Source organism: Agelaius tricolor, unplaced genomic scaffold (assembly GCF_023055355.1).
Source record: "Agelaius tricolor isolate 1412-34295 unplaced genomic scaffold, bAgeTri1.0.p SCAF_27, whole genome shotgun sequence".
NCBI lineage: Eukaryota > Metazoa > Chordata > Aves > Passeriformes > Icteridae > Agelaius > Agelaius tricolor.
Genome location: NW_027269287.1, coordinates 8749399 through 8776307, shown reverse-complemented (window position 1 = coordinate 8776307; position 26909 = coordinate 8749399). Strand labels below are relative to the sequence as shown.

Sequence of the window (26909 nt, the reverse complement as noted above, 5' to 3'; positions counted from 1 at the left end):
CTTTTATTAAAATCAGAAAGGCTCTCATTTTATTAACGATGTTTGAAACTGAAACTTGGTAAGTTAACTAAACAAGCTCTATAGAGCTATTCAATATAGAAATTGGCACAGACACAACTCTGTTATCTTTATCTTAGATATAGCACCTGTGCCCATGCCAGCCCACCAGAGAAAGAGCAAAAAGAGTAACAGGAAATGAAGACCTCCTAAACTCAGCACATGAACCCTACTCACAGACTCTTTGTGTTTCATGCATTCCATCAAAACATGAAATAGACGACTGGACTGCTTCTCTTCCAATCTAAATATGTTCTGAATCATCATTAAGATCTCCTCCTTCACCTGAGGGCGCAGATCCCTGGAAAACAGACCTATAATCAATGACAATTCTATTTTAGATATTTCTTACCCACCCAAATGGCTCATCAGAAAAGCTGAAATTAGGAGAAATTTCTTTTTCTTCTACTTCCCTGTTGACTTAATCTGTCATTCAACACAAAGAAAAGTTATCCCATAATATAAATTATTAATCACATACACATTTGTTCTGACATACATATTTACTATTGAAAATACAACACATTAGTAAATTAACAATTTTCAAAGGATTTTCTGTGAACACAGAGCTAAAAATTACTGAAAGTGATTTTTCTTTCTTTCAATAAAGAAAGAAAAATAGACATAAAATGAAATTCCTTACCATTTGCTCATTAGACTTCATATCTCTCCCATTTTTCCTCATTTTTGTCTTTCTGTTAGCCTTTCCATTCATATTTTCCTTTTTTTTTTAATGGAAGGAATTTTTTTAAAATGTCATAAATACAGGGGAAAAAGCAAGTGAAGAAAAAAGTTCTCAAACACACTAGGGGTAAATACCACATATCCAAAAGTATATTCATGAAAGACAATAAGTAAAAAATTAGGATATGAAGTTTATTAAATAGTTCATTTTCTTAAATGGGAGTGAACACAGTGACCTCTTTAAAATTCAATTTTTATTTAAAAAGCCATTTGACTTTGAAAAACTTTTACATATAATATTAAATTGCTATGCAAACATATATTTTTATGTCCAGTTTGGATGCAGAATTTTCACCAGGGCAGCTTCAATAGAGTCTGCAGCTGAGACTGGACTGGTGGTGACATAGGCACCTTGACAAAGGTGACTGGGCTACCACTGAGAACCCAAAACCAAAGATGAAGAAACCGAGTCTTCCTTCTACTCCAGTCTGAGGCTTCTACAGCAGTGAACCCTAGCTTCTACAGCAGTGAACCCTAGTCTCAAAAGTTTTGTACAATCCAAATCCAAGCCTACAGACAGAATATTGATAGCTAGAGACATAGCTGAGCTGAAACAATAGCAAATACTCTGGGGGTAGTCCATTAGTGTGTCTCAGCAAAGGTGAGAAATTTCATAACTCAGAGTAGCTACATGCAGTTTTCTCTCTTCAAAAAAGCCATAGTAAATTTGGCAGAATAATTATCTCAGCACTAGTTTGAGGCAGGGAAGAAAGAAACTCCATTCTCTTACCACAGAAGTTAAAGCTGGCAAAAGACCAGAGGGGCATCATTACCAGAAGCATTAGAAATGATCCCAGTAGTTTGAGACAGGGGTTTGCAGGTGCTTGCCAGCATGGCAGACCAGGGAGGAGGAGCATTGTGCCACTACTCACCCCGTGTCACCCGTGTGCTTGTGGGCAAAGGCCAGGATATCTGCAGCTCTGCCAGTGCCCTCGTAGACCACCACTGGCACAGCTGGGCTGGCCCTCACGTACTCCCACACCATCAGGATCACACTGGGGCCTCCTTCCAGCACCAGCCCGACCATGGGAACACCTTGGCCCATTCCTGTTTCAAAACACACCTAACCAGTTACAAACAAATCTCAGTCACACACACAAAAGTCAAAACATTGGGGAAAAAATACTTATACATGGTTCAACATGGAGAGGAAATAATTCCTTCACCATCTGTCATTTCATTTACATCTTTTAAGACTTTCAGAAAACTTCTTCAACTCGATCAAAAAAGATCATGAAAAACTACTGAAAAAACTGAAACCATCAGGAAGAAAGAAAATCCTTCTAAATACCCCTCTTCCCTTTATAATAGTTGTCACATGCAAGGGCATTTGAAACATGTTCAACAGCCATGTATTTACCTACAGACATAGAAAAGTAATCAGGTATTTCTTCAGAGACTCTTCCCAGAGTTACATCAGCAGGGCAGGTTTTTAAAAAAAACAGAAAAGAATTTCAAGTACAATGCAATAGAAATGAAAGTGAAAGCCTGACTTGCAAAAGCTCATACTAAGAAAATAAAAGAGTCCAAGTAAAAAGCTCTATACATGAACATGTTAAAAATTGAGTTGGTTTCTAAGTTTGTCAATTCTATTATGTGAGCAGATAAAGGAAGCAACATCAACATCGTAATACTAATGCCTTTTTAACATACCTCAAGATTTGAATGACTAGGTAAGAGTGAACTTCCACAAATAATTTGTACAATAAGTGCATAAAAGGAAATAATTGTCTATGTAATAAATATTTATTTAATTATTTCTTTACTGTAACTTATTTACTCTATAAATAAACAGTGGAAGCAATGCAATCTGTCAAACACTGGCTAAAGGTTTTGCTTCTGCAACCACTCTTCATTGCTGTACTTGAGGAGGTCATAGACTTGCAGTAGAGAGGAGTGATGAGGGCAAAAGTAGTTAACATGGTAAAAAGGATTTGAATTCCACTGAATGTAACAATCTTTCCATCTCACAAAATGCTGGGGAAGTATCTAGTGGTGAAATAGCGACCACATAAAACTGTGAGCAAATGCTCAATATTTTCTAAATAATCTGAGTCATTTAGATGTCTCTACAACTGAGAAACACCCATTTGTAAGTTCATCCATATGCATAATGCTTTATAAAAATGCTGTCCTTTCATTTTCCTGAGTTTTAGAGTTCAAAACACATACAATTAATGACATTTGACCTCAGTGAAAGCTATGGCAAATCAAGATGTACAATACATAACATGAAAGGTAAAGTACCTCCCCATCTTTTAGGGTAGGTTTTTCTGTCATAAAGCAATATGCCACAGCAATACTCACTTGTGTGTATTTTTTGAAGTGACATGTACTTCTCCAAATTCCTCCTGAGCATCATTTCATTCCCATACTTGCCTACTGTCCCATCATCTGCCATTAGAAAATGAGAATGCATGCTGTTGAGCGTACTCAGCTTGCTGAGTGGGTTACCAAGAGTCTGGTACAGGCAAACTACCTGAGAAAACCAAAATAAAAATGTCCTCAAAGAAACCAACAAAATAGCACAATTTATGTTTCCTCACTTGTATGTATTTCTTCACCACAGTGTGGCTGTTCAGAAATCTCCATCACGATTTTAGAGCTACTCAAACATTTGATTCTTAACAGCAACAAATCCGTAATTAATACCCCAGAAAACACTTCTGATTGGGTTTACAACCCTTAGAGTCACTGCCTGGCATTCTTTGCAACAGCTGGAACACCATGGCATAGTTTCCCTGGGTTGTATTCCCATTAATAATATGTGAGCTAACATTTATCAGGAATGATTTCACCTTACTACTTAAGTTCTTTTAGACACTTGAGTAGATTATGCCCTCACATAAAGTCATAGTTTGTGAATATAAAATAGACTGTGAATAAAATAATACACCTATTAATAGCTTATTTATTAGCCTATTATACATTGCTAACCTGACTGTTCATTCTGAATCTTAATATAGAAAAACAATTTACAACTACAAGAGAGTTGCCTACATAATTACAAAATTTTAAAAAGGAATGGCAATTTCCTGTAAGAAGAGAAGTATTTTAAAGATATTCATTTATACATAAAATGCAAAATGCAGTGCCTCAACATGCCATGCAAAATTCTGTTGCTGAGTAAAATCTAATCCTCTATCATAGTGAAAAAAAGATCAAACTAGTGAAGTTAATCTAGAAGAAAATCAGGTATGCAAGAAAGCTCTAACATCCCATGAACATCCCACGAAGGCTTTTGTAATTAAAATGCATCCAACTCACATCTTTTCCAATGAGATCCCTCTGATTCTCAATGATACCCCATGGAGGAATCCCAATAGCACAGATCTTTCTCAGGTGTGGTGAGGCACGGCCTTTGAGTGCATCCCCCACGTGCCTGGACGCTCCTAAACAGATAATCAAATGATAATTTTTTTCCATATTCAGAGACCTGTTACAGGACACCAAGAAAGTTTTCACATCACATAATTTGTACTGTAGTTGTGTTTCAACCAAAACCAAAATGTTGTACCCAACTTGTGTATTTGAGGTACACTTCACAGCTCTGGTGTAATGTACCACTGCTTCAAATTCAGCACATATTTCTAATTAATAATACTCTTACATGTTGCTAATGGTGCTTTTCACATCTATAAAACTTCATTAGTTACATAAATGCCCAGGACAGTTCTCCTGTAAGATCACCAGATTGAATAACAGCTAAAGAAGTAAAACTTTCAGTTCCACTGTTTACTGACCCCTCTGAGTTTTTGAGAGTAGTCCAAAAAGATTTTCAGCTACTAATAGGCTAATTATTGGATTATCCTGATTCAAAACTTTATCAATTATAAAACACAAGTTAAATTGAGCTTTGAAATTTGTTTCAAAAATACTAATCATAGTCCACAAAACCCAAATATTTTAAAGAAGCAGATAAATTTACTGCAAGTAAGTTCTGGCTATATGCAGTGTTTCTTAATACATGCAGAATACTCTGCTCTAATTAAAATATGCAGAATGTGTGTCAACAGCAAACTAACATGATCCCACTCTTTGAATTATGCACTGCTCTTTATATAAAAACGGCTTCATTTTGTATTAACATATCACCAATTTTCAGATAATTTCACTCTATTTTGACCCTACATGTTATTAGGCAGGGAAAAAACACCAAAAGGAAAAGTGAAACAAAGAAAAATAATTACACTACCGCTGTTGACGCCTTCTGTAATTATCCATGCTCCTGTCGACTCAGCTGCTTTCACCAGCCCTTTGCTGAAAACCTGCTTGACCTTTGAGGGAAGCTTGAAATTTTGAATGCCTCCATGAACAGAGATCACTAGCTTTGGCAATTCCATCTGCCATTCTTTAACCATCAGGTGCAACAGCTGATCCAAATTGCTGTCATAAGAAAGTCTAATATACTGAAAAGGAAAATAATGGGTAAAATAAACATCTTTTAAATTCTTCAGGAGAAGAAACTACAACACACTACAAAGTTCTAAGGATTAATGTCCTGCAGATTTGTGAAGGATTAGAGCTGTCATACTACTCTAACACAATAGCACCAAAATGCATGTGAGCAATACAGACAATGTATCCCTAACCTAAGTTAACCTAAGTTAATATATCCCTATCCCTAAGTGAAGTTCAACATAAAAATATACACACATTTTAAACCAGTTTCCTTTTAGATTCCCCTGCCCTCTTTAAGGCAATCAATCTGATATGCACCCAATCAAATTTTTGCCTTTGTTTGCCTTTCTTTTCTTATGCTGAAATTGCAAAAATAAGTCAGACATATAAACACAGCAACTATTACCTTGGCATGGTACGTGCGGTCTCCATCTTGAAAATTGATTGTACCAAACGCGTCTGTTGGACTCATCTTTGTGTGTTTTTGCACAGACCATTCTCTACCATTGCTCTGTGAGCCAGCCTGATAAACAGGCCAGCTGCATTCTGTTCCTGGGTGCTCTCCAATCAGCCGTCCACAGCAGCACCTCACATTAAAAGTACAGAAATTATTTTAAATCAGACTCACTTGCATACAGCTTTAGAATTTACATGTGAATGGCCCAAATAACTTCCTACAAAGAAAAATACTGCAGTTGTCTCACATGGAATGCAGTAAAAATTAGCTGTGTTGAAAAAAATTGCAACAATAGCAAAGTGGCATTGAATTATATCCTAAATATGTTTAGTTGGGTATAGAATTTTTTCTCTATCTGAGGAACACTAATAACAGTTGGGGGGATTGAACTGAACAGTCTTCAATAGTCCCTTCCAATCCAAACCATGCTGTGATTCTGTGTGGTTCTGTAACTGTTTGAGAGTCCCATACAGAAATTCTGACCTGAGCAATGCAGGTTCTGACCTGTTCCAGTTCAGAGAAATGTTGTAGGACACTGAGGTTTGCTATGAGTATTACCACTGGTTATTCTAAGTACTAAAGGAAGATCTAGGAGTTATCCTCAACAATCAGGAGGAGAATTTCAGGGTGACCTTTATGTTAACTCTTGGAAGCCAGCAGAGTGCATATATGAAATACATGGATTGAAGTGCAGTATTGAGGGAGATTGTCATGGTTTGGGTATAGTAATCCTCACTTTAATGCTCCCACCGAGACTCTCCAAACCACACACTGCTCACTCACTCACCCCTTTCCCTTCCCTTCTCCATGCAGTGCACTGGAGAGAAGAACTGGAGATACATAAGGTAAAGATTGCAGAATGGGATAAGAACAATTTACTGGAAACATCAACAAGACAAGATCAAACAGTAACAGCAACAATACTAATAATAAACAGCACAAGAAATGAATATTTCACACAGAAACCCCTCAACAATAGACAACACCTAACCTCTACCTCTGTCACTCTATGCCAGCCCATACCTTTCAGCACATGGTATGACTCTTGGGAATAGCCCTGTCAGGGCTCAGTGCTCACTGTGGACTCAGCATATTCTGTGGTACTCCTTGGAAGAGAGAGAATCCCTTACTCCCAGCAGTGATATGAGGTGATGGAGAATAACCCCTAAATCCTAGCCATGCCCCCCTTGGCTCCTGCAGAAAATAACTCTGTTCTGGCAGGAATGGGAACATTTTTCACCCCTTATTCTATACCATCTATGTCATGACCAAATCATATGCCTTAAAATTACATACATACATACATACGTACATACATACGTACTTACATACATATATACATACATACTTACATACATATACACACACATGTACATGTGTATCTATACATACAAATACATATAAACATATAGACACACAAGCTTAAGTATCATTTAGGTATCATAGTCAATGGCAATCCCTCCAAGATATCTGTAGAGTTCGCTGAGCCCATGGCTGTGGATTCTGTCTGTCCTAGATGCCTTCCAGGGCAGGAGGGCTGGTGTGCTATTTCCAGTATATTGTTCTTATCTCAAACCATGATCTTTTTGCCTTTTGTGTCTCCAGTTCTCAGCTTCACCCCACTGCAGTGGAAAGTGGGAGGGGAAGATGGAGTGGGCGAGAGAGGCATGTGGTTTTGGAGAATCTCAGTGGGGGCACTGAACTGGGGAGTACCATTCTGCAACCAAGAACATCCCTGACTCCAGAACCCAAGGAGTTCCTTGAGCCTCTCCAGATACATTTTTCCAGAGGCTCCAGAAAGGACCATTCTCCCCACCTGCAATGTAGAGCACGCTTTTCACATCTTGTCCTGACATGACAGTGCAAGAACTGTTGCACAATCAGCCTCCAGTTTGATTTGTTCAAAAGCTTGTTCAGGACCCCACTTAAAATCATTCTTCTTTCAGGTCACTTGATCGAGAGGACTTTCAATCTGACTGTAATCCTAAACACAGATCCTTCAAAAACCCACAACACCTAGGAAAGCCTGTGCTTCTTTCTTGCTGGTTGGCTGGGATCACAGGTATTAATGTGTTGACCACATCCATTGGAATTTGATGACATCTATCCTGTCATTTTACTCCTAAATTGAATTTTATTCCTAACTGAATTTCCTGGGCAGCTAGTTGAACCTTACTTTGGTTTATGGCAAAAGAAGTCTTTAGGAGAATTTTCCATCCCACGTCCACATATTGTCTCCATGGTCATGCAACAAAAATCACAGGTTTGCTCATCATCAGTACCCTCTCTCTTGAACTGGTCCACTTGCTCCCAATAGCAGAGACACAAGTCCATACTGGTGGGGAATGGGACATTTCCTCTCTACCTTACTTGAGCCTTTTGAATCTGTCTGCAGTCTTGGCCAGTCTTTCCACAGCCAAGGTGCAAGTCGGTCAGGAAACAAAAAAAGTCATCTTCATCTTGCTGGAATCCTGTAGTTACCTGAAGCACTGTTTGTTCTCCTCCTGTCACGGACATGGATGCCAGTGAGTTGGTGTACGATGATCATGTGCTCCGTTCAAACTTCTGCCACGTGGATTGTGCACTCTGGACCCCATCCAGATCTACAGGGGACTGCACCTTATTTGAATCCCTAGAGATTACCTCCAGAACACTCATTCTCCCAGATACTGGATAGCTTTCTCCATGGTGCCCCACCTGGCTGGGTGCACTACTAAATCATCCCTGAGAGAGAACCTTTCTCTCACGCTTGACAGGAGTCACCTCCAAAGGCTGAGAGCTTCTGTCCTCTTCCCAGTGCTCTTGTCAATGACAGATCCTGGGACAGGGATCCCAGCTCCTCAGCCTCATTACCATCTAGTTTCATATCATGGGCCACAACACCTGAGCATCAGAGCAGCCAGGTTACCTGACTGGCAGCTGAAATCTTTTTCACATATCTCACAGCTCGCCAAGGGATAGGGATCAGGGAACCTGGCTCTCCCTCTTCCTCCTGTCATGAAGGCCCTACTTCCTCTTCAACTAAGTGAACTGATTTGGTCTTGGATTTCTTCATTTGTAGGAGCAACCACTACTGGCACTGGCTGTTCCTCTGGTTCAGGTGCAGTTGAGTGGCCACAGTGCTTCTTGCTTTGCTTTCCTTGTCCTCCTCCAGAGGGCACATTCTAGTATTGAGCAGTGTTCAATAAAAAGCAGTCAGAGCCCAGCATGTTGCATAACTTTGCACCTCTCTGGAACTGGCACAGCATTTTTCCATTATATATTTTATCATTTCAACAGGGTCCTGTAGTGGATTAGGGGTGAACTTCCAATTCACTGGAGAAGTCTTCCAAATACTGGCCCATGTCCTTCTACATTGAATGCCACTCATGATTGTCCGTCCTTGGGGCAGAACTCTGAACAACCCTCCCAGAAATCTCTTTCTTGTCTCTAACCATGGTGTGGACCATGTTGGGGAACCTAGCAGGCTTAGCAACAAGAACATGGTTTCCTCAACATCCAAAAAAAAAAAAAAATTCTCCAAAGCTGTCATAACAGGCCTGAAGGAGGAAAAGGGGATGAAAAGCTGCAGAAAATCACCCTCCGCTGTTTTCCCCGTGGACTTTATACAATCATTAATGGACTCCCAAAGGTAGCACCCAAGATCAGGTTAGGAGAGCAACACTGAACAAACATCACAAATGACCTTCACGGCCCTTGATGCTATGATGCCATAAGTGATATCACACAGCAGAGCAACAAAGCAATCTTGATTCTACACCCTGCTTAGGGAAAGATCATTGGAAGGAGTTCATGTGGCAACATATACAGCATTGGGTACCACAGCCACATGAACAGACCTACTAATGTTGTGGCCCACGGCTCCATGCCTACTGTGAAATACTGAGATCAAACTTGTTTCCAAGTGACTCTGTTATCTCAGCTCTTCTGCACATTAGGTGCCAAATAAGGCTGCCATGTTTTAGGAATGGTATTCCATGGTTTAGGAAGACATTGAGATACTTGAATGCATCCAGAGGATGGCAACAAGGCTGGTAAGGGGTTTACAACACAAGCTCCATGAGGAATAACTGAGGGAGCTGGGGGTGTTTAGCCTGGAGAAAAGGAGACTCAGAGGTGACCTTATCACTCTCTGCACCTTCCTGAAAGGTGGCTGCAGTCAGGTGGGGGCCGGTCTCTTTCTCCAGGCAGGAACTGATAGAACAAGAGGACACAGTCTTAAACTGCATCAAGGGAAGTTTAAGTTGGATATTAGGAAAAAAAGTGTTTTACTGATAAAGTGATAAAGTACTAGGATCATCTGCATGGGGAGGTGGTGGAGTCACCATCCCTGGATGTGGCAGTTGATGCTATGGTTTTGTTAAGGTGGTATTAGCACATGGGTTGGACTCAATGATCTTAAAGGTCTCTTACAACCTAGTGATTCTGTAGTTCCCCAATCTGGTGTTCCCACTGAAACATGTCAAACCATGCACCGTTCTCTCACTCTTCCTCCTCCCCCTGCCCTTGCCTCTGCTGGGGCTGCAGAGGAGAACGGAAGGCACAAAGGCTAAAGATCATGGGTTGAGATAAGAACAGTTTGCTGGAAACAGCAGCGAGATAAGGCAATGAACAGCAGCAACAAACTGATGACAAGGGGCACAAAAAATTAACAAGTCACATGGAAAACCCCTGACAAGACAGCACTACCTTGAACCAGAAGGGACCCCTGCTCCCCAGAAGAGATTCCCTTCCCCCCAAGCCTTGGCAATGACCTGACATAGTAGAGAACAACCTCTGGGCCTAGCCAGGCCCCTGGCTGGCTTCTGCAAGTAATTAACCCTGTCCTAGAAACAGGAGAGAAAGATACCAGAAACTCAGCTAGCATTAAAGCTTTGCATCTGGAATCATAACCCAGATTCCAAATTCAGTCATTACTCTCACACAGGCTTCAACAGGCTTCAGTCTCTTCTACAGGATTAACGTCAGTGTAATTTATAGTGACAGCTGACAGTCCAGGTCTCCTTTAGACATTTCAGAATTAATATACCCTAGGAAATGGAGATAAATTCTTCACTTTTCCTCTTTTAAGAAACCAAACATCCTTCAACAACCCGGATGCAACTGCCTCAGGCCTCAGCTGTACTACTTGTCCATTTAGGGGCAGGTTAGGTGTAAACATCTGCAAGACCCTGGAGATGTGCATTCTAAAAGAGAGAGTTTTCAGTAGTGATGAGTGAGAACTAACTGGTGACAAAGATGCAGATTTTTAAAACCAACCAACTAACAAACCAACCAAAACCAAACCCCAAACAACTGGAAGGAAATGCAGGAGGTGAGTTGCTTTAGTAAAGTACTTCTTGATACCCAGAAGCCATGAAATTAGGTCTTTCACTCCCCTTTTTCAACCCAGGCAAATCAGGTTTGTTTTATTCAATGCTCTGCCAAAGCAAACTGGAGAAGGAAGTTTCCTACACTCTGGGACACAGGGCTCAAGCTGTAGTGGCACAGATTCCAAGGCTGTGAAGATGAGGGTGTCCTCAATAACTGGAGAAAGGCAAATGTCATGCATGCCTTCAAAAATAGGCAAAAGGCACCCTGTGGAACTGCAGGCCAGCCATCTGGCTGTAAGTCTGAAGTAAAATCAAGGAGTGAGGCCTCCTGGAGCCCACATCTGGCCACATGAAGGAGGAGACAGTGACAGGAAGTAGTAAACAAGGATTAAGAGAGGGTCAGTCATGCCTCACCCACCTTACTGCTTTCTGCAACATAATTGTGGGGATAAGAGGACAAGCACTCTGCTCCGTGCTTGTCACCGAGCCCCTGCCAGCTTGGTACCTCCAGCTTCAGTCCACAACACAGGAGAGACACCAGCAAACTGGAGAGGCTTCAGGGGCAGAGTGACCATGCTGGGCACAGATGGTGGGGCTGGAGCCCTTGATCTCTGAGAAGAGGGGATGATTCTGCTGGGATGACACATGGCTTCAGAGGCTCCAACAACACACCCAGCACTGATGGGACAGGATGCAGAAAGATGTTGATAGGCTCTTCAGTGAGGCATAGCAGAAGGGTGAGAGGCAGCAGCACAGCTGAAACATGGAGTCTGAGGCTGGAAACAAGAAGCAGCCTTTCTTCCAGGAGGACAACCCAGCAGTGGAGTCAGGACCTGGGGAAGGTGGGTCATCTCCATCCTTGGGGGGTTTCACAAACTGAGTGAAGCATCCTCATCTGCCCCCCCTGGCAGAGCATACTGGAGACCATGTCCCTGACACTCTGAGTTACTCTGATCCTATGGATATGTGGAAAGCATCTTTGCAATGACTTTGCCCTTTTTGCCTCAAAAGCTCACCAAGCTACCAGAGAAGGTGGGAACATCATCAGTAACACTAAAGCATATTACTAGAAAAGTCACCCTTTGAGCAACAGTGGAAAACCCCAAGGGTTGGCACTGAAGTCAAAGTAACTGCAGGAGTGAGAGTGCAATACCCAGGCAGCAATTTAGAAGCTGTGTCTAAAACTTATGCCTTAAAGGTGAGATATATAGACAAGTTGCAAGAACATCTCAGATGTACAAGGATGCAGGAAATTGACACCTCACTTCTGAATACTCATATAGAGAGTATTCTCATATATGAATACTCATATAGAGAGTCCATTCTAACTGCTGTCTGGGATGTTTTTGTAAGTACTGCACAGAAGAGTAAATAGAGACCAATTTCAGCTCACCAGGGGAGCATGGACAAAGGTGCTGGTAAGCAAATTTGATTAGCAACTTCTAAATGGAGTAATTCTACTTAGAATTAAAAAATTAGTTGCATAACACATTCACAAACTGTTTCCATTCACAAACAGCTTGCAAACCTTGCAAGTTCTCTACAAAAGAAATCATTAGAAGATTTTATTTGCCTACAATATTAGGTCAAATTATTGTAGGCATCAAGTATATCCACATGATTTTATGACTGTTGTGGAAAACTACAGAACCCAGGAGGCCCAAAACATGTTTCATTGCTGATCTAATAAATACAATATAACCAGTCATAAAAATTATATGGAAATTATTTCTCCTTGTTAGAAATAGAAAAATTCTCCTAGAACAAAGCTCTCTGTACACTTTCAGATACTCAAGAAGACAAGAACTGTTAATATTTGGGAAATGTACTTGCTAGATAAGGGCTGACTGAAATGTACATTAGACACCCACACACATTCTGCAAACATAGACCAACAAACTGGATTTATATTGAACTAAACAGCATGATAATGCTCAGCAAAAACTGAAAGAAACAACTACAAGAGAAAGGACACACAAAGATACAGGATGTCTTGACAGAGAAAGGTAAAAGAAAAAACCAAATCCATCCAATGGAGTGCACATTTTCTGTTCCTCTTCCTCCCTCTCCAAGTGTTGTATTCACATTTATGCAGCTAAACTATGTTTGACAAGGAGGCTGATTTAGTGAAAGCTCATCTTTTGGTTTTCCACTTCTGTAGGTTAATTTTTGTCCTACTGATCTTCCCAGACTGACTAACCACATGGTCTGAGGGGGGAGAGGGGGAGAACAACAGAACTGCTGTAGTCTTGATTGAGATGAAATTAAACAACTGTATTTTGAAGGACAATATAACTTTGGTTGCAATTCACAGCTGAGTATCTGCAGGTTAGCAGGAAACATTAAAACACCCCCCACATTTCTTCTCTCAGAAAGACTCGCAAAAATCTTTGAATATCTATTCTTCTGCTCTAAAGCAAGATATACATGAGACCATTCTCTTAGAAGGAGCTCACACTTTCTGAACAGAAACACAAATCACTTGCCTTACAATGCCAGCACCACTCTGCTGCATATCAGCCCTTTACAGTGATCTACTTTCAGGAGTAATTTATTTACTCTTTGTAAAACATGACTCTTGTAAATCTCAGAAGCAAAATGAAACGTGAAGCATAATGAAAAGGCAGATAATCATGGTAACACAGATTGTTGGACTACACTGGACTACTACTGGACTACACCACCTTGCTAGTCACCAGTTGTTGCCTCAGTATCAGACGCCTTTAACACAAAACAAATGAAAGTTGAACTTTTTGTTCCAATAACTCATAATGTATTATCATAAATATACAGTACCAAAATGTGTTTGGTAATACCATTTGAATGACAAATATTGGATTGAAAACAACTATTTAATACAGGTCACAAGATACAATTTCCCTGAAAATAACACAATTTAAAAGCACCAAAGTAATGAATTTTTTGTTGTTTGCCTTCCCAAAAGCAGAGACTCAATCCTCACCGCAGAGAAGATGAAAAATTTTCAAAAATCCTATTATTGGGATATTTCTTTTACCCTTTTTCTTCTCCCTTAATTTTCTTTATTCTTTCCATAATTCTCACTGTCCTCTATTGCTATAGACTCACTCTCCTTCATATAATCTGGGATATAGCTGGAATTGACTCTCATTTAAAGACACATTTCTGCCTTCCATTCCTCAGGAGGACATTAAAATAAAATCATGCACGCAAGGTATTTGGGTAGAATTTTCTATTGCAAATAAATCCAAGGTTATCATACCATTTATTCTACTTATATTTATGCCAAGCATTCTCCAGCACATCCCTAGAAATGCTGCTCTGACCATAAAACAAGAAGGGTATTTCTCTTGTCATTGCTTTCTTGACTAAGATTGCCTATTACTAGGTCACTATAGAAATAGTACATATATATTTATGCACTCTTACCTGATTAAATTCTGGCACACCTGGCATCCTGTAGGACATCTGTGATGAAAAGTCGATGATTAATATATGCTAGTGTAGAATAAGACAGCTTTAACATTATTCTTAGTATATCAATTCAACAGTGAAAGAATTCTCATCAACAACAAAACAGGCTGTCATCTCCACCACTAACCCCTGGAAAATGCAGCGGATAACTTCAGTGATTTGTTTGGCATTTCACAGCTCAGACTGTATGTCAGATCTTCATTTCATAGATGAGTTGTCTATCTACATCTGCTACACTGTCCATGTGTTCTAAACCAAATGCTCAAAATTACAAGTTTACATTCTCAGAGCATGACCTCCAATTTATCTAGGCCACACCATCCACCTGATGGAATGCCAAGTTATGTTTGCTTCCTAAAGCATAGGTTGAGGATTTGATCTCTTCCTTACTCTTTTCATACTCTACACCAGTATGACCAGAAATGTCTGTATCAGAAATCTGTGATCAGCAGCAGTAATTATTTTAAGGAACGGGAAAAATGGTGCAGCAGTAACTCCATGTAATTCAGTCTCTTAATCGGATACTGTACTTGTTTTTATTACCACACCAACAGCAACAAATCCAAGAAGCACAGTAAGGTTAATTGCTACCAATTTCTCATTCAAATAAACAGTTTCATATAAAACAGACTGGGGATGGGATCCATGAAAACCCACAGACCAGCAATCATTGGCTGAGACACTAAAAAACACTGTCCAAACCAAACACAATGCCCCTAAAAAATATTCTGATTCTTTTTAAATGTAACAGAAAAAAAAGAGAATTTGCTTGCTTTACCTGTGTGGTTCTTTTGAGCTGGGAATAATGTGGGAACATTCTCTTTTACTGAAGACCTCTTCAATCCAAGATTTGGGGGGCTAAAAAGACATTTCAAATATAAATGCATTCCTGAACTTGGGAACATGATGTCAAAAATTGCACTGTAATGACAATACGTCTGTATATAGATAACTCAGAGCTATTCCCATCATGTTCTGTGTAAGACCACATGCTGAAGCTACGGCTCTGAACAGTCCTAGCCCTTCAACTCCAAGCTTTACAGAATTCCCCAAGAAGATCAATATTTAAATTTATTGCCACCATGAGAATTATTCAGATGTTCTGTCAAACATATGTACAATAAAGTGGCAAGGATTAATCAAAATTGCTTTAAGTATTGCATTCTTCTGCCAGCAGACTGGCAAACTGCAATCTTACTAAAGCTGTGTCAAAAAAGGCAAGATTTTCATTCTACCTGAAGGAGACGGTTGAGTCCTTCTTTTATTATTCTTCACAGAATAATAGGTCTAGAGTGAAATGCAAAAGCAGGGACCCAGCACTCAGGGTGGATGACTGTGAAAGCCACTCAGGTGGGCTTTCTCCCCTGCCTCCTGGAGAGCTGTGTCGGTGATGCCTGTTACAGCTCAGCAAACTGAACAGCCACTATAGCACACAGATTCTTCAAAGAATCTCCCTGTAAATTTCTGAACCTTTCTTTTCAGGTTTATCAGGATCAAATTCCTTGAAAGGACCAGTAACTGCTGGATGCTGAACTTCGAAATATCTGGGACTTAATTAAGTAATTATTCTTAATTTTTATAGGTAAAATCTTCACATAGTATGTACAATTTACAGCAGAACCTGAACATTAATTTCTTAATCTAAGGCTTTACTTAGGCTTTTCAACTGATTATATCATTAGGAAAAGGGGTTTGAAACTTCATACTTTTTTACAATCATCCACACCTTCAGGCCTGGGCAAATAAAAATGGAAAGAGGAGACTTCTGAACTGCAGACTTTTCTAGTCTAGCTCTTGATTCCTAGTTTTGTAAAAGACTTCTGTAGCATGTACAGAAGTCCTAGAACTTGATTCCTAGTTTTGTATAAGACATCTGTAGCATCTCCTTTCACAAAACTCTGAATAATATTCCAAAATGTCATAATTTAATTAAATTTCAACAGCAAATCAAAATATTCCCTGTCACTACAATAAGGTACATATATCTCAGTCATCATTGACACTTATCCTTTTCACCACCAAATCCTAGAGGAGACAAAAATACAATTACACACTCCTTCTGACTGGCAAATTTCTGCTCTGATATACCAAAGACCTGAAGCCAATTCTATTGTAGCTTTCCTCCTACTTTTCCCTCTAAGGAAGTCCTGAGACCTGTGTTTGGGACTTTTGGCTTCTCTTTTCTCACCAGTCTGAGGATTAAGCTTGCTGCTTATAATTCCCTGCCACAGAAGAGGCTTTGGAGATTTCTAGACTGATTTAGTCAATGGAGTGGCGAGAGTTTGGCTCTGAAATTTAAGGCACATGAGTAGTTTTTAGAAAATTGCTTTTAATCACTTTTCCAATATCTTTAATGTCTGAGATCCTTGCATAATATGGTATTAAAGGGACATTGTCAGGTCAAAATGTTCAAAAATTAAGGTTTCCAGAAGTAAAGCGAGAGATCAGAGTGTAATATATAAGGAAACATTTGCACCACCCATTTCTTTAAAATTCTTTCTGTTGAGCAGTGAGAGCAGAAAAAAACTAAAAACCCAGCCTAGCACAGAGGTCCTTCAAAAAGCAGGGGTGCTATCAGCAAGGAGAGTGACTGTGCCACCATCCCACTGGGGTGTCTGGGCAGGTGCACAGAGCTTGGCTCACCAGCCTCCAGGGAAGGGCAACGCAGCCCTGTGATGCCCTGCTGTGCTGCTCCCCTCACTGATTTCACCACCACCCATCCAGCAAAAACACATGAAGGCTTCCATTTTTGCTTCTGCTTCCTTCTGCCTCAGGCCACACACCCCTCCACCACCATCCTTGCAAAGGCCTGCTGAAGCCAAAGCCTGTAGATGCACTGTGACAAATAAACACTGCCAAGCAGGGGGTTAATGTATGCTCTCCCTGCTCCAAAATTGGCTTTACTAAACCAAGAGCAGCAGAAAACATTCGGCTCCTTCAAGCCCAGACAATAAACACCGTTCAGTGGTCAAGTACCAAACTCAGGAAAACTAGGTTACACTGTCAATATGAAACAGCAATCTTTTAGTTTCCTTAGCTGTACATATGCCTGCCTTAGGGTGAAAGGCAGAGACACACATATTTTCTAATGAAACGCCAGGCTGCTCTGGACATTGTTCAATTCCCTGCAAAAGAAAATTAGAAGGCACACATCTCTGTGCAGAATAATGTCATCCATTATTGAAACAATCAATTTTTGGACAAAACAGCCGCAATTGCTTTTAATGACAGATTGTAGCTCCAGACAGGTGCAGATAATTAGAAATCACACAATGACTAGCCAGTTTATATAACAGGTTAGTTCATTTAGGCAAAGTACAGTTGTGCTGGAAACTAGGCAGAACAATCAAGTTGTAAGTAGCTTACTGAAACTAATTTGTACTGATAACAGAGAAACACAGTGCCTTAGCCAAAACAGTACTTCAAGAGCTGAAAAGTTCTGTCAAGCACCATACGTCAGCTCTTCATACACTCTCTGTTTAGTGAAACCAGTACACAATGTCACTTCCAAAGAGCTGGGGTTTTCTAAAAGATCTTAACTACTAGCGCCAGTATTGCTATTTCTGCATTGTTGAACAGATTTGTCAAAATATTAGCAAAAAAAAAATCTTTTAAAAAATTGCATCATATGCAACTTTTATACGGCCTTTTCTTGCCCTCAAAATTAGATGAAAGCAAACACTCTTTAAAAAAGCAACAGATGATCGTGGGGCTAATAAAATTGCCTCAGTACTCCAGCATACCTGCAAAGACCCTTGCTAATAATCAGAAATAATAATATAATAATCAGAAATACCTGAAAAATCCAAACTGACTTTTAGTGCCTGTGAAGGAGGGAGGTACTTTTTTCAGGTGTCTGTGAGAAGTCAGCAAGGTGCAATCTGTGACAAACCTTTATTCAAATACATCAGAGGAGGGAAAGAACTTCCCCTAATTACACGTGGTGCAAGAATCCACTGCAAGCAGTGTCCTAAAATACCTTAAACCCTTTGCAAATTAACTTCACATGTAGCAAGTCACTTGCAGTAACATTAGATACCTGAAATGCAGCCAGAGTTCCTGTAAGCTAGTACTCAAGACTATTTCACAAGAGCTTGGGGCTTAAGCACACTGGTATATATTGAACCCTTCCTTACCCCTGAAAACTCTGCATGGCTTCATTACCAACTGGTTAAATTACTGCCAGCATTAAAGAGATTTCCCACTTAAGAGGCTGTCTCACACAAGCTTTTCAGAGCAGGAATTTTGTGGTTCAGCACATACTCCATGCATGCTTATGGTATGAAGCAATGTAACAATTGATTGCTAAACAAAGAGCACCACTCTGGATCCACATAGGGTAGAAAAACATTGCAAAACTCCAGGGTCACATGCAGTAAAATATGAACTCATGAGAGGTTTTCCATGGCCTCTCAGGTCTTCTAGAGTTTCCTCATGTTCAGGCTACCCTGTCACAGGACAACCACCTGGCTCTGTAACACAGACAGGCTATGGTTCCTCTGATCTCCATCACTACAACACAGTGGTGCATCTAATTGGCAGTTTTTGCTTTTACAGTCTTTCTTACCTACTTCTTTGCCCCAGTGTTCAAGATTCTGCATATCTGTGGAAATACACAACTATAAGCAATAGAATTCATCAGAAAATTTTCATCACAAAAATTCACTAAGATTTGAAAGACATTGTGCAAATAATTTCATTTGAATGCTTCCACTGTTCACCTGTCCACCATGGCCAATCATAAAACAGCTATCAGCTAATCTCAAACCTTTGCAGGCAGACTGCAGATTCAGTAGCACTGAGAAGTTTTTATATTTTCCCCTTTTAAAGATAGTATGTAATTTCAGGTCCCAGCAGAATGTCTGTGATTTTTTCCTCATAACCAATTCAAACTCATCCACTGGAAACATCCACCTAGGTATTCACAAATACGGTACAAATACTAAGAGAAGTCACCTGTGCTTGCAGGATAAATGCAGACCCAAGTCACAGAAGGATAATGGAACTTCTTATAACTCATCAGCCATTCTGAAGAGAGATCTTAGGGTTTTTTGTCATCAAAACAAAAGTAGTGTGCTAGCATTTCAAAAATACACTAATTCAATCTTCACTCCACAGAGTGCTGTAGCACTTTCTTTCACAGTTAATCAACTGTACTTAAAAGCTAAGTAGGTATGCTTAAGTGATTTTCTGGATTAGGGTCTTGCATCAAAGGCTCATAAAACTGTTTCCACTATTTTGAACCCAAGCTTAGCCAAAAAAACAAAAACCCTTTGACTTTATTGGGCTTTCCAATGTGGTGCTTCTGATCCAGAGTAGACCACACAACACAACAAATACCAACACATATACCAAATGACAACAAAGTGTAGGAAATACTAAAACTAAAACCCTTGCTGTGAAAAAAGCTCATCTTGACTCCTGGGACACAGGGAACAAAGAACTGATTGAAATCTTATCTCAGTCTGGAATATTAGACCTTCAATTAGTTTATTACTTTCTATTATTTAGGTTTATTAACTGATCAAGGCTTAAGTAGGCCTTTCTGCTATCCCTTAACATGCAATGTCTTAGAAAAACACATCAAGGAGCACTGCTCCAAGAGCACACCCAGCTCAGAATGCAGGTGCTGGTGGAGAAGCTCCTGTCTTGCAGAGGGAGGGGCTGGGCAGACCTGTCCCTCTGCACAGCCCATGGCACTGGGCTAGGTGGGAAAGGACGCACAAAACCTCACCTCAACACTGCTGCCAACATCCCAGGATTTTGCAAAAGAAGTAAACACAAGAAATCTCAAACCACAGTTTATATTCTTCAGCTTTATCCTTGAAACAGGTCTCAAAAACATTGCTAGAAATCTTGTACTGGCAGGAGATATCTGCGAATTGCTTAAAAACAGGTTTCCCCAACTGTAAATGCAAAAAGTCTCTGTGACATGACATGCAATTCAGTGAAAGCAGGTCACTCCAAAACCCACTGTTCTAGAAGCATGGTGATTGCTGACAGTTTGGATCTGACTGCTTCATAACTGTGGCCCATACACATAATAAAAAACCTGCCTATGGCTGATGGCAGCCACCTCGCTAAAAGCTGATATTTGGTTTATTTTGGCACTATGTACAATATAATACTGTATATCATCTCTTATAAAACCAGTTCAATGGGCAGCATAAAATATTAATTATTGAACAAGTAAGTCATACGTAAATATACAGAAATATATATTCTAAATATTTTTATTGACAAAAACAGTCCAAATTGCAGAATAAATTATAGGAGATGCCTAAAACTTGCAGCAAATAGAAGCAGGCACCAGTAATAGAGGAAGAAATGGCAAATTGATCCAAACTATATTTGAAAATTATTATATATCTTTAAAAATAACCATGCCTTATTTTACTGTGTCTCTTTTGGAGATAAAATTGTCACCATTTTTTAATGGACAGTCCTACCAATCTTACCAACAATATTTGGGAAGTCAGTCCCAAAGAAAGTCAGGCATTTGGTGGTTTTTTAGGAATTAATACAATATAATCAGAAAATTATAAATATTCAAAGCAAGTTACATATCCCAAATTAAGTGATCTTATTGTAAGTAATTTTAAAGTGAAAATCCAAGAAGCCATAAAAAAATGATGTTTCAAATGTATTATTCAGAGGGTCAATACAATGCTTCAAGTCTCATTCAGATTTCCACTTTGAAAGCCAGTCACAGAAAGGCAGTTCTTGTTCTGGTTACTTGTTAAGCACTTGATCTTATCAAGAGCTAATCAATTTGTTCTTTTTAAAATTTGGTCTTACCTACCTAGCACTGGGCAATCACAGAGGTCAGCTACTCACTGCTGTGACAAATGTGTTCCTTCATCAAAGGATTCAAAATCACAAAGATCTATCTAGTTAAAACCAGGAGGAGGAAGAGAAAAAAATTATCTGATAGTAAACATCAGAGCTTTCTTTTGCCTGTTTTAAGTTTTCCCAACACAGGGTTTAATGTTGACTACAGAGGTGACTCTCTAAAGGTCAGATATATCTGTAGTATCCGATGTGAAAAGCAAACGCAGGTTGTAAAATTCAGCTGGAGGAAGCATGAAGAGCCCCAGGAAGTCACACATTATTAACAACCTGCTCTAGAAGAAGGTGGCAGGTAGGTAAGAACTAGCTGATCTTCAGGGTCAACCCAAATTATTCTGTGCTTTTATGATTCCACGATGCGAGCAATCCACACAGCTCACCTCTGGAGACATATGACTGTTCACTGTCATTTCTATCAGAATTCTTGGTTTTGCTCCATTGCTTGTCTCACATAGTAACAAAATTTTCTTGGGCTTGACAGCTGCATACAGTGGCCCTTGCACACACTACAAGACAGGTCACAGAACTGAAATTGCATTTTACAGAGGAAGAGGAAATACATCTTGGGCACTTTCTAAAGAGGCTGAAGGTATGGTCAGCCCCACTTCTGCATTTCTTACCTGGACATGTTTTATCTCTCTCCTCAGCTCTGCCCTGCACACCACCTTCCAAAAAAAAAAGTTTTCCTTTTCCACATCAGCTCACTGTTAATAATAAATTGTTTTTAATGACACATAAGTCACATTATCAATCCATCGAACATTGCAGACCAACAAACTAGCTGGAGGAAGAGTCACCCATGGCCTGAGAGCAGCCTCAGGGGACTGCAGGGCCCCTTTGTGCCCCTTTGCCCCAGAGACCACCTGGACACCCCCCTAAGCTTTCCACCAGGTCCTTCTGCACCTTCAGCCTCATGTCCAAGACATATTCCACCTCACCAGGTTTATCCCCTTGTTTATTCACTGGGGGTTGCAACAGTGGCCAAAGTGACTCCCAAAGGCTGAGGTTTCCCCAGGGCCAGGCAGAAAGGAGCAGCTGGGATTGCAGTTTAAACCAGGCTGCACAGAACGACTTGGCAGCCATCAGCACTGGCCTCCTGGCACAAAGCTGGGCTGTGCTCCAGGCTCCCAGCAGGCGTGCTATGTTCCAAGGCATACTCTCCTGTCTGCTCCACCATGATGGCAACTCCTCTCCCTTAAACGGCAGCTCCAAATGCCACCCAGCCTTCTGGCAGCACTCTCTGCTCACCAGGATGCCTGCATGTGTGTTGGGATGGTCTCAGGAGCTGTGGTAGCACATCTGATGAAAGAAGGGCAGAGTAGGGGCAAGGAGGGAGCTGTAAGGAGAATGGACAGGACGAGCTCACTGTGAGGGCTGAGGCTGCACAGCACTGCCACATAGCCTTTCTGAAACACTGGCTGTGACCATCAGGCAGAGAGATGGACATATTTCATAAGCACTTGGGATGTGCTAGTAGAAGTATGCCTCTTTGGGTGTTAAATTGAAAGCCAGTCAATACAAGGTAATCAAATGCACTGGCTTATAGAATTGATAGGACTAGGACTGATCAAACCTGGGATCATCTCACCCTGGCCAGGCTGGTAAAAAATTTATTTCCATAGCCTGAACTTGACAATGCAGCCTAAAGCAGCAGTAGAGTCAGAACAGGCTGCCAACCCTTCAGAGATACAACCAAGTCCCCGTCACCCATGTGCAATCTCTAGCACTAAGAGCACTAGGAGCTCACTAGGAAAAGTCTCACTAATGTTTCCATAGTTGAAACACTAATTTTCTTACATCACAGGGCTGACACCAAAGTGCAGCCATGGTGCTTACCAAGTTCCAGACAACTATACCTGAAACCATTGAAGGCTGGCAGGCATGCATCTACCCCAACACCGTTCCTCTGCAGATATTTCCATTACTGATAACACAGAATGACCTCCACTCTCATCTGTAAGACTTAATAATTACAGAAAACCAGAAGCAACAGTTTTATTAGCAACAAAAAAAACTTGTGATTTGGAAACTGAGATGACAATATGTCATATCACCAATGAGTTTTAAAAACCCCTTTCGCTGACTAGCATTTATCAAAGTACATCATGACAGCACCTGGCTTTTGTCCTGGTAAAAAGAACACCAAGAAAGTTCAGAAACTGTTTTTAGATGCCTCATTCTGTTCCTATATGATGGACAGAGAGTACTGCACCATTTAGAACAGGATGTAACAGCAACTGAACTATGACAGACATGCAAAGGAATGGCAATCCTACAGAAAGGATGAAGACAAGTGCTTTAATGCTCCCTGCCTTCTTTGAAACTTAAACAGCTATGGCCCCTGACCAGGGTCTCTATTCTTTCAGCTGGAAGGTGAAAGTATGACCACCTCAAAAACTGAGGGAAAGTGTTAGAGATGAGAACGTAAAGCAAAAGAACTGGCAATTCAAGTCACACAGAGTCAATCATGAGATTTTACCTAGAATGTATGTTACATGGTAATAAGTTTATATATTACAAGAATTAAGGAAGGTTCACACAGCATTTGATAGAGCCTGTCTGAAAGGAACACAGAGGGAAGACCAAAACTTGCAAAACTGTGACCACCTCAGGTTGTGCTCTAAATCATTCGAGGAGTCTCAAATTCATTGCTGCAATACTCAAAAACTTGGATTACCCTGTTTGAACCTAATACTTCTATGGAGAGCACAGAAAAACCTATAGATCAGCCTGCTGGAGGACACACATGCAGGGATCCACCTTTTCACTTAATATAGTGCTACTAAGGAAAAAAATAAGATAATCTGAACCACAAAAAGGAGGGATGAAGGAGCTATTTATGTAGGAAAATAGGTATGAAGAGTAATGCAATCGTTAACATAGATTTTTCCTCCTGGAATAGTTTCATTTAGCTTCCACAGACCAGATTACAGCCACACTGTCAGACATTGTAGATGGGATACAGCAGTCTAGCATGGTCTGTGCATTCCTATTTGTGACAGCAATCACGTTCATCCTAGTGCTGACAGCACCACAAAGGGACTGACCTTCCCCTCACACTGCTGCAGCTTTCCCGTGACATGCTGTCCTTTACTGCAATCCCACTTTAAAGACAGCACAATTCTGGCTTCGTGGCCATTAAAGCCTGTTTTCTATTATCCAGGGCACCTCCCAATGTGGTTATGCAGAGGCAAACAAGAAGTCCTAGGGAGAATGAAGGAGTGACACTCCACTGTTTCCACGCTCATGAGGTTCTCCACAAAGCCAATCAACATGTACACAAGGTTTCGCTGGCCCCAGAGGGATCTCTGCTCTTAGGCGCCAACATCAATTTTGAAAACTGAAATGGAGGCAGGTAAATCATTTACCCACAGCCCAGACTGGAGTACTGTCTCTACTGCATAATCATATGTATGCCTGAACAGACATGTTTATTGAAACTATATTTTCCTTTATGAGCAGTAAACATTTCAAACTCACCTACTTTCTGCTCTTTTCAACCTACTACATGGCATTTTGCCTTTCCCTAGGGGGTACAAAGGGGTAGAAGGGGCAAGCAGTAGCAAGTAACAATTATCTGCTGCCTGTTCCCGTAATAGAAAAAACCAAAAAAAAAGTCACAGTGAAGCTCAAAGAGAAATGTCTTTTACTGGTATAGTTCTGGATGATTGTAATGTTTTCTTCCTGATTCTGGTTACTACTAGAAACAACCTACTTCAATACATTCACTACTAGATGATCCCTGCACCCTGACTGTGTCTGCCTGCTCTCTATGAAGAGAGCTGTGGCTACACCCTGACCTTGTAACAGTCATGAAATCTACATTTTTTCCTTATCAAGCCACAAAACAATTAAGGAAACTGGTTCAAACACAATAACCTATTTGTTGCTTAATGTGGTTTTAATACTACTATATAAGCCTGATACTATTTTAAATAAGGTTGTTATGGTATAAGATAAACTTACCAAAAACCTGTAAATTGATTTCACAACTTTAAAGCATGCTTCAGAGAGAAAGAAAAGAAAACTGTGATGATATTTCCTTAAACTCATTTCAGGCTCAAATCAGGATCCACTGATTCTTTTAAGTAACACTGCAATTGCCCTGGCAGGTCCAAAAGACATGAAATCTCTAAAAATTGCCTACTGCAGTGTTTTGGTAGCAGAATTTTGTGGTTTAACTTCAGGTGTTCACAACTCAAAACACTAGCTCATATTTTTCCTTAGTTTACAAGCAGATATTGTGTGTTTTGAAAAGGGTGTTCATAAAGAGACATATAAAGAATATTCCACTGTATACACATTCCTTTTAACAGCAAGCATATCTGAAAAAGATTCAGAAGGTACTTTGCTACAGCAATGTTGCTACAGCATGATCTGTGTGAAATATCACCCAAGTTCGTAATGTTATGTATAGTAGCAGACGTCTCTTTTTAAATCCCAAACATCTGAATCACAAACCTTCCATCTTTAAATTTAAAGAAAAAACAAACAGAAAAAAAAAAACCCTCCAAAACCGCAAACAAACAAACGAAAACATTCAGTCAGCATCATAGTAGAAAGAAGTGACAATTTACTAAAGCTGGAGGCACTTTTCTGACATGTTGCACCTAATCTCGTGGCTATTTGGAATAGCACTCCGGCAAAACTGCCTACCCCTAGCGTGGGCATTTTTTTTGGTTTTTTTTTTTTTTTGCCAAAAGCCTTTCACGGCCACTAGAATACAAGCAGATCTATGTGTTTGTATGAAACCGCTCAAGTCCCCGTCTGCAGAAATACCCGGAGCTACACAGCACCGGCCCCAGAACACCAAATCCCTGGTAAAACAGGCCCCAGAAGCCAGGGGTTTCTCTTTGCCGTCAGCTAACGCTGACCTGCTCCCCCCAAGCCGCCTGCACTTTCAGACGGAGCCTGGTGCCACTTGCGGATTGGCTCGGACGCCCCTCAGGGCGCGGCGAGCGCTCCGTCCGAGCCGGCCGAGGCCGGGCAGGATCGCTCACAGCCTCCGCTGCCCGGCGGGACACGGCGGGACAGGAGGGACACGGCACCGCCCGTGCTGGGGGACAGCGGGGTCCCCGCCGGCCGTGCCGCCCTCACCTGCGGGTCGGCGTGCTCGCGGTGTGGGGGCTGCCAGCCGCGTCCCCAGCAGCGCCACACGGAGCCCGGCGGCGACAGCAGCAGCTCCCGCCACGCCGCCATGGCCCGGGCCGCGATCCTTGTCCCGCGGCGGCAGCGCGGGGCGGGCGGGGCGCCGTCCTTTACCCCTGGCTTCTGGGCGAGCCGGGTGCTATCTGCCCCCAGTCCTGGCAGGCGCCATCTGTCCCCACTCCTGGCAAGTGCTATCTGCCCCCAGTGCTGGCAGGCAACATCTGCCCCAATCCTGGCAGGTGCCATCTGCCCCCAGTGCTGGCAGGTGCTATCTGTCCCCAGTGCGCTCTTCTTCCACCCTACCAAATTCTTTCTCAAATTGAGACTGGATCACAGGCACCCCGAAACCAGCATATGCTTTTTACTCTGGTTTCCCTCCATCTCAGCCCCTCTCCTAATGCCTCAGTCATTTTTGAAGGGGCTGTAAAAGTAAATTCATGGTATAAGTTATGATGAAAGTAACAAGAAAGTCCAAGAGGAAAGTAGCA

General features: G+C 41.0%; 1 protein-coding gene across 1 annotated transcript in view; it reads right to left on the bottom strand.

The window, feature by feature from the left end:
* The window catches only part of TRPM6 (transient receptor potential cation channel subfamily M member 6), an 81538-nt gene extending 59088 nt beyond the window's left edge, over positions 1-22450 (bottom strand). Inside the window, exons 1-10 of the mRNA XM_071448650.1 lie at positions 22367-22450; positions 21654-21779; positions 15203-15282; positions 14380-14418; positions 5609-5789; positions 4997-5210; positions 4069-4193; positions 3109-3280; positions 1674-1848; positions 235-358 (exon numbers count right to left, since the gene is read on the bottom strand). Of these exons, the coding sequence (XP_071304751.1) occupies positions 235-358; positions 1674-1848; positions 3109-3280; positions 4069-4193; positions 4997-5210; positions 5609-5789; positions 14380-14418; positions 15203-15282; positions 21654-21779; positions 22367-22450 (1320 nt within the window). The remainder of the gene's footprint in view (positions 1-234; positions 359-1673; positions 1849-3108; positions 3281-4068; positions 4194-4996; positions 5211-5608; positions 5790-14379; positions 14419-15202; positions 15283-21653; positions 21780-22366) is intronic.
* Between the last annotated feature and the right edge of the window lie 4459 nt (positions 22451-26909).